Source organism: Mastomys coucha, unplaced genomic scaffold (genome assembly GCF_008632895.1).
Source record: "Mastomys coucha isolate ucsf_1 unplaced genomic scaffold, UCSF_Mcou_1 pScaffold1, whole genome shotgun sequence".
Classification (NCBI taxonomy): Eukaryota; Metazoa; Chordata; class Mammalia; order Rodentia; family Muridae; genus Mastomys; species Mastomys coucha.
The window spans coordinates 78,653,585-78,662,580 of record NW_022196891.1 but is presented as its reverse complement, the minus strand read 5'-3'; the positions used below and the strand labels follow the sequence as shown (position 1 = coordinate 78,662,580).

Here is an 8,996-nt window from a genome sequence, read left to right as displayed (position 1 = left end):
TAATGTGTAAGAGTCACCCAGGTGGTACTGGTTTTGACAGCACAAAGGAGTCATGAAGAGCAGCTGAGACTCGGCACAGTGAGAAGCCATGGAAGGCCGTAAGTGAAGGTGCAGCCTCAGTTTGCAATTGATGGCCCAGGACTGAAGGTGTCATGCAAAGGAGTTGAGGCTTGGCACAGTGAAGATAGTCTATGAGAGGCTAATGGTAAAGCCTAGTTACAGCAGTGTTTTGGAAATGCTAGTACCACGCAATGACCACCAAGGACAGCAATGACCACCAAGGACAGCAGCAGCAGTGGAGTACAGGCATCTGGAGCCTAGAAGATGTATGCTAAAAAGGGCAGAGCTGGAGAAGTGACTCAAGCCCTTGGAGCCCAGAAGATCGTGAGTTGGATCCCAGACATTGGTTTTGCTTTTGATTGTGACTGCGCCCTGATATTTTTCCCTCTTGAAGGAAGAATGTATTTTAATGGAGTCCACAGTTAAGAGACTTTGAATTTTAAAAGATATTGAACATTTTATATAGATTGAACTTTTAATATGTAAAGACTGTGGGACTTTAGATCTTGGGGATGAATAAGAAAGTAAGAGTTGAGGCTTAATAGTGATGTGTTTGTGTGTCAAGTTGACAAGGGGTCAATTGTACTGACTGGTTTTGTGTGTCAATTTGACACAGACTGGAGTTATCACAGAAGGGAGCTTCAGTTGGGGAAGTGCTTCCATGAGATCCAGCTGTGGGGCATTTTCTCAATTAGTGATCAAGGGGGTAGGGCCCCTTGTGGGTGGTGCCATCCCTGGGCTGGAGGTCTTGGGTTCTATAAGAGAGCAGGGTGAGCAAGCCAGGAGAAGCAAGCCAGTAAAGAACATCCCTCCATGGCCTCTGCATCAGCTCCTGCTTCCTGACCTGCCTGAGTTCCAGTCCTGACTTCCTCTGATGATCAACAGCAGTGTGGAAGTGTAAGCTGAATAAACCCTTTCCTCCCCAGCTTGCTTCTTGGTCATGATGTTTGTGCAGGAATAGAGACCCCGACTAAGACAACCTCCAAGTGACCTGGTCCTGTTTCCCAGGGTCTCATTACCTCCAAGGTAAGGTGATTCATTTCTGAAACTGTTATTCCAGGAAAAACATCTTCTATGATCTTTTCAAAAGGTAGGACATCTTCAGGAAGGAACTTTGACAAACTGGCTTCTCGGATGGCCTCGATGAGGATCAGGGACTCATCTAACTCAGAAAGATGCTCCCCGCTCCTACTGCAGCAGGGAAGAGAGCAAACGTGCACAGGTTAGAAGACTGCTCTTTGGGCACTAAATGCCCAGTGTGTAAGCATTTTCCCCTTTTATTATTATTTCTAAAATGTTGGCCTAGTTCAGTTCTGTCTTTTTGGCACCTTGTGGCCCTGTCAGTCCACCCTACTGAGGTGCCCTGTAGCCTCCTGTTTTAGCTTGTCACCCTTAATTAAAATTCTACAAACTACCAATCCAGTGGTATGTAACTCTCCAGACCTAACAGTAATTCAAAATTCGACTGACCATTTATGCTCCTCTTTCTTCTTTTCTGTCATTATTAAAACTGTCTTCAAGGTCCTCATGCCAAAATCATAATGCTCCTAAAACAAAGTATTCAATATTTGAGTTACTACCACTTTCAAGGAAATATAGAATCATTTACAACAATTACATGCATAACTAATAATCATATATTCTTTTTTCCCTGCTTTTTTGAGACAGGGTCTCTTTGTGTAGCCCTGGATATCCAGGAACTCACTCTATAGCCCAGGCTGACCTCAAACTGACAGAAATCCACTTGCCTCTGCCTCCCGAGTACTGGGGTTAAAGGTATAAACCACCACTGTTGGGCTTATAGCCACCTATTCTAGAGAAGGAGATATCTGCACAAATCTACTAGCCTTAATTCTACCTCTAGTGTTCTTATTTCTCCTCCAAGTAGGTGCCAAGAAAGTCCCTTTGCCCTATGTTCTTGTTCTCTCTTGATCCCTTCTTTCCCCAGAGTTTTACTCTGTTACCCAGCCTGGCATTGACCTCCCCATTGTGTCAGCCTCTCTCCAGTTCCGAGGACTGCAGGCTGCATTACTGTGCTCAAGAGAAGTCTCCTTTTCAGTGGAAGGGTATTAAGTGTTAAAGTTACAGCATCTGTGTTAACCTGTCTGAGAACTGGGAAAAGGAACTATGAGAATAATTTCAGGGAAAGGATGACTTTGGAGAGAGTGTGGTGGTTAGCTGTCCAAACCATTTCAGGTTAGAAACAAATACTCAAATCCCAGAACCATTCTCAAAAAGGTGTGGTACTCAAGTCAGCAGGACCAGAAATGGGGTGTACTGAAGCAGTGCTCAGTGGTGCACTGATGCACAGAATTGCACCGAGGATAAGGCTTGCAACCCATGTTTTCACAAGTCCTACAAATTACTGAGATGCACAAAGAGTTGGAGAACACTGGTGTGGAGGCTGACATCCATGAGCAGAGGGAGCTCATGTGGCTTGAAATAACAGGACTGTCATCACTTCCCCTAGACCTTGGAGGAGAGGCCTGGGACCATGGGCACCTAGCTACTTTGAACACAGTCATTCCCATTTCATGGTGGGCCTGGTCTTGCTGATTCCTGGTTAATAGCAGAAACGCCTTTGAGTCTCATTTATATAACCAGGTTATATAATATCTTTGGAGAGAAGCAGTTCCTCACCTGTTTTGAGAGCTGCTTGCCAGCTAAATCATAAAGGTTAACAATCTTTCCAGACAGCAGTCTTGAAGATTTGAAGCCAAATGAAAACAGAGTTACTTCAGTGATCATTTTATAGTTGGGCACCACCATCATCACCAGTCGAAATAGAGATTTTAAGTTATCTGGGAGTTCAACCCGACCTCTATATCTAAAGAGGAAAAGGAAAACACCAACAACAATAATAAAAATCCTACCATGCTTTGCAGTTTTTCAAATTTGAAATTATATTGCTTTGCCCCCAAATAATTCTATTGACTTCTTGTGTATCCCTTACACTGAAAATTAGTTTATAGTGAGGTTTTTACCTCTCATCCCATGAGCATGCTGGTCTAAAATACTTCCTGTATCTCATTCTATGGCTCACCTCATCTCTGCTCCTTCTGATTCCTTGGGCTACTGTGGCACTTACTCGTATGTCTAATGAACCTAGCCATAAGTCAGAGGCTCAATGTAACATTACCCACATGCACAGGGAAGAGATGTATCAATTCACAAAAAGAGGAATGTGTGCCAGCTACATGAGATGGAACTCATACTTGGCACCATTATAAGATCCAAGAACCTGTGGCTGGACAGATGATGGACCCAGGAAAGCCTCTCAAAATTACTCTGCACACTGTTAAACTGACTCCTCATGGCTTATCCTTATAGATTAGTGCACCAGGCCCTTCATCAGAGAAATGTCTTAAGAGAACACATGGTGATGGGCTCAGATACTCACAACTGGTCTAGCTGCAGAGAGTGAGAGACTGAAGAACACTCAGCCATAAGTAGACATCAGTACCACACCCCATACCTGGAGGCTTGGAGATTACAATGGAAGAGCAGGTGGCAAGATTGCTAGAAGCACTCTGGAGCACCCCCAGGTGCCCTGAACAGTATGCTACCCCCAGGGAACCTCCATTTTCCCCACCTTCATGGGACCTATGGATCCTGAACCACACAGGTTAGCTTCTCTTCCCCGTCCATCTTCCCTGCTTGTTGAATCTTCTGGGGGTACCTGAGCTGCCCTGAGCAAGTCTGCTATCCAAAGTGGACCTCCATTCTCTTGACACCTCTCTGCCCACCTCAGACCTGCTGATCTGGAACCATACAGCCAAAGAATACCCATCAAAGGCCTACCACACCAGGACCTTCAAGGTTAACTGCCCCCCACCTCCACTCCCCTGCAATACCTACTACACCAGGAACATCCAGGGCCCAAAACCATCCAGATGGCTAAAGGCCCTCAAAAGAACACAATCAACAAAAGCCAGGACACGATCACACCTTCAGAGCACAGCTACTCTACTACAGCAAGCTCTGGCTATGTTAACACAATTAAAGTACTAGAAAAGGCCTTAATTCTATCTTATAAAGCTGATAGATCCCTTAAAATCCCTTAAAGAAATACAGGAAAATACAATCAAACAGGTGAAAGAAATAAAACTGTTCATGACCTGAAAATGGAAATCAGAAGCAAGAAAGAAAATACAAACTGAGGGAATCCTGGAGACAGAAAACCTAGGAAAGAGAACAGGAACAACAGATGCAAGCATCACCAAAAGAATACAAGACAGGGAGAGAGAATCTCAGGCATAGAAGATATAATAGAAGAAAATGATACATCAAAGAAAATGTTATATCTAAAAAATTCCTGAAGCTAATCATCCAGGAAATCTGGTAAACTATGAAAAGATCTAACCTAAGAATAATAGGAATAGACGAAAGTGAAGAATCCCAGCTCCAAGGCCCAGAAAATATTTTCAAGAAAATCATAGAAAACTTTCCTAAAAAAATGCATGAATTACACCCAACTTCTCAACAAAGACTCTAAAAGCTAGAAGGACCTGAACAGATATCTTGCAACCTCTAAAATACCACAGATGCCAACCTAGACTATTATACCCAGCAAAACTCTCAATCACCATAGATGAAGAAAACAAGATATTTCAAGACAAATCCAAATTTAAACAATATCTACCCACAAATCTAGCCCTACAAAAACCACTGCAAGGAAAACTCCAACCCAAGGAAGACAATTACATCCAAGAAAACACAAGAAACAAATAACTCCATACTAGCAAAAACCAGGGAGGCACACATAAACACACACACAAACTAACACCACCAACATCCAATAATGGGAATTAACAATCACTGGTCATCAACATCTCTCAACATCAATGGACTCAATTCCCCAGTAAAAAGACACAGGCTAACAGAATGGATGTGAAAACAGGATCCATCACTCTGCTGCATACAAGAAACACACATCAGCAATAAAGACAGACATTATTACCTCAGCATAAGGGGCTGGAAAAAAGTTTTCCAAGCAAACAGACTCAAGAAGCAAGCTGCAGTAGCCATTCTAATATCTAATAAAATAAACTTTCAACCAAAATTAATCAAAAGAGATAGGGAAGGACACTTCATACTCATCAAAGGAAAAATCTACCAAGATAATATCTTAACTCTGACACCTGTGCCTCAAACACAAGAGCACCCACATTTGTAAAATAAACATTGCTAAAGCTTAAAGTGCACATTGAACCCCACACATTAATAACTGGAGACTTCAACACCTCACTTTCACCAACTGACATATTTCCAGACAAAAACTTAACATAGAAATAATGAAACTAACAGACATTATGAATCAATGGACCTAAAAGACATCTATAGAATATTTTACCCAAACACAAAAGAATATACCTTCTCAGCACCTCATGGATCCTTCTCCAAAATTGTTGATATAGTCAGTCACAAAGCAAGCCTCAACAGATACAAGAAAATTGAAATAATGCCTTGTATTTTATTAGACCACTAATGGATTTTAAAAAAATAGCCTACTTAAACAACAACAGAAACATGAGAAAGCCTACACACTCATGGGAATTAAGCAACTCTCTACTCAATGACTTCTGTGTCAGAGAAGAAATAAAGAAAAAAATTAAAGACTTTCTAGAATTCAACGAAAATGAAGGCACAACATACCCAAATTTATGAGCCACAATTAAAGTAGTGCTAAGAGGAAAATTCATAGCACTAAGTGCCTCCATAAAGAAATTAGAAAGTTCTCATACCAGCAATTTAAAAGCACACCTAAGAACAGGGCGGTGGTGGCACACGCCTTTAATCCCAGCACTTGGGAGGCAGAGGCAGGTGGATTTCTGAGTTTGAGGCCAGCCTGGTCTACAGAGTGAGTTCCAGGACAGCCAGGGCTATACAGAGAAGCCCTGTCTCGAAAAAAAAAATGAACAAACAAACAAACAAATAAAAGCACACCTGAAAGCTCCCAGGAGAAAGAAGCAAGCACACCTGAGAGCAATAGAAGGCAGGCAATAATAAAAATCAGGGCTGAAATCAATCAATTAGAGACAAAGAAAACAATACAAAGAATAAATGAAACCAAGAGCTGGTTCTTTGTGAAAATCAACAAGATAGACAAACTTTTAGCCAAACTAACAAAAAAGACAATACTCTTCCACAAAATAGAAACAGAAGGAACACTGACAAACTCATTATTCTATGAAGCCACAGTCACCCTGATATATAAACCGCATAAGAACTCAACAAAGAAAGAAAATTTCAGGCAAATTTCTCATATGAATATTGATGCCAAAATGCAATAAAACACTCACAAATCAAATCCAGGAACACATCAAAAACATCATCTATAATGATGAAGTAGGTTTCATTCCAGGGTTGCAGGGATGGTTCAATATACAAAAATCCATCAACATAATCCACTATATAAACAAACTGAAAGAAAAAAATCACATGGTAATCTCATGAGATGCTGAGAAACCCTTTGAAAAAATCCAACACCCCTCATGTTAAAAGTATTAAAGAGACTAGGGATACAAGGCCCATATCTAAACATAATAAAAGCAATATGCAGCCAACCAGTAGCCAACATCAAACTAAATGGAGAGAAACTTAAAGCAATTCCACTAAAATCAGGGACAAGACAAGGATGCCCATATTCTCCTCATCTATTCAACGCAGTACTTGAAATTCTAATCAGACCAATAAGACAACTAAAGGAGATCAAAGGAACACAAAGTGGAAAGGAAGAAGTCAAAGTATCACTATTTGCAGATGATATGATAGTATCTGTAAGCAACCCCAAAAATTCGACCAGAGAACTCCTACAGCTGATAAACACCTTCAACAAAGTAGCTGGATACAAAATTAACTCAAAGAAATAAGTAGCCCTCATTTATACAAATGAAAACCAGGCTGAGAAAGAAATTAGGGAAAAAAACACCCTTTATAATAGCCACGACTAGTATAAAATATCTTAGTGTAACTCTAACCAAGCAAGTGAAAGACCTATATGACAAGAACTTCAAGTCTCTGAAGAAAGAAACTAGGGAATGTATCAGAAGATGGAAAGATCACCCTCATGGATCTCTAGGATTAACACAGTAAATATGGCCAGTTTACCAAAAATTTTGCAGATTCAGTGCAATTCCCCTCAATATTCCAACACGATTTTTTACTGACTTTGAAAGAACAATTCTCAACTTCCTATGGAAAAAAACCCCAGGATATCAAAACCAATCCTGAACAATAAAAGAACTTCTGGAAGTATCCCCATCTGTGACCTCAAGTGATAAAAACTGCATGGTATTGGTGGTACAGAAACAGACATGTTGATCAATCGAATCGAGTTCAAAACCCTCAAATAAACCCACACAGCTATGAACACTTGATTTTTGACAAAGAAGGAAAAAATGTACAATGGAAAAAAAGCATCTTCAACAAATGGTGCTGGTCTAACTAAATGTCTGGATGTAGAAGAATACAAATGGATCCACATCTATCACCCTGCACAAAAGTCCAAGTGGACCGAAGACCTCAACATAAACCTGGATATACTAAATCTAATAGAACAGAAGTGGTGAATAGCCTTGAACCCATTGGTACAGGAGATAACTTCCTGAACAGAACATCAATGGCTCAGGCTCTAAGGTCAACAATTGATAAAGGGGGCTCACAAAACTGAAAAGCTTCTGTAAGGTAAAGGACACTGTCTGTAGGACAAAATGGCAGCCTACGGATTGGGAGAGGATCTTCCCCAACTCTACATCCAACAGACAGCTAATATACAAAATTTATAAAGAACTTGAGAAATGAAAAATCAACAATCCCAATAACCCAATTTAAAAATGGGGTACAGAGCTAAAGGCAAAAGCCTCAACAGAGGAATCCTGAATGGCCGAGAAGCACTTAAAGAACGTTCAAAGTCATCAGGGAAATGCAAATCAAAATGACCCTGAGATTCTATCTTACACCGGTTAGAATGGCTAAGATCAAAAACTCAAGTGACAGCACACACACGCTGGTGAAGAGGATGTGGAGCAAGGGGAACACTCCTCCATTGCCTGTGGGAGTGCAAACTTGTAGAACTACTTTGGAAATTAATTTGGCGGCTTCTCAGAAAACTGGAAATAGTTCTGTCTCAAGACCCAGCTATACCATTCCTGGGCATATACCCAAAAGATGTTTCACCATCCCACAAAGACACTTGCTCAGCTCTGTTCACAGTAGCTTTACTCTTAATAGCCAGAAACAGGCAACAACCTAGATGTCCTCAACTGAAGAATGGATAAAGAAAATGTGGTACAGCTACACAATGAAGCACTTACCATTCAGCTGTTAAAAGCAAAGGCATCATGAATTTTGCAGGCAAATGGACAGAACTTGAGGATAGCATCCTGAGTGAGGTAACCCAAAGGAATGAGGTAATCAAAAAGGACAGGCATGGCATGTACTCACTTATACGTGAACATTAGACACAAAGTACTAGATACTCACGTTACAATCCACAGACCCAAAGAAGCTACCCAAGAAGGCAACCCCTAGTGAGTAAGCTTGAATCTCACTTAGAAGGAGGGGGGGTCAAATAGTTATAGGAGGCAGATATGGAGGGAGGGAACTGGGTGGGAGGGGGGGTGGGGAGGGAAACGAGGTGTTCAGGATCAGGTTTGGGGAGGGACAGGAGAGATGGCCAGATGGCAAAATGAATGAATGGCAACCTGCAACTGAAGTTTTAAAAATCCAATTCTTTGAGAATTCCACACATTGTATTCTGATCCCACTCCCTCCCTCACTTCACTCTAACCCCCCATCCTCATTTTTTTGTTTTGTTTTTTTGTTTTGTTTTGGTTTTTTGAAACAGGGTTTCTCTGTGTAGCCTTGGCTGCCTGGCTGTTCTGGAACTCACTCTGTAGACCAGGCTGGCCTCAAACTCAGAAATCTGCCTGCCT

The 8,996-nt window shown here is 41.2% G+C and overlaps 1 protein-coding gene across 8 annotated transcripts in view; it reads right to left on the bottom strand.

Moving 5' to 3' along the window:
- Positions 1–8,996, bottom strand: part of Dnah14 (dynein axonemal heavy chain 14) — a 230,250-nt gene that overhangs the window by 130,286 nt on the left and 90,968 nt on the right. For 7 of the 8 annotated variants that reach the window (XR_004109335.1, XM_031336881.1, XM_031336907.1 and 4 more), the window contains 3 exons: positions 2,701–2,887; positions 1,531–1,607; positions 1,080–1,251 (listed from right to left, as the gene is read on the bottom strand). Coding sequence is in view for 7 of the 8 variants with exons in the window: in XM_031336881.1 (XP_031192741.1) it covers positions 1,080–1,251; positions 1,531–1,607; positions 2,701–2,887 (436 nt within the window). In the remaining variant the exon portion in view is untranslated. The remainder of the gene's footprint in view (positions 1–1,079; positions 1,252–1,530; positions 1,608–2,700; positions 2,888–8,996) is intronic. The other variant, XM_031336892.1, reaches the window with a different exon arrangement.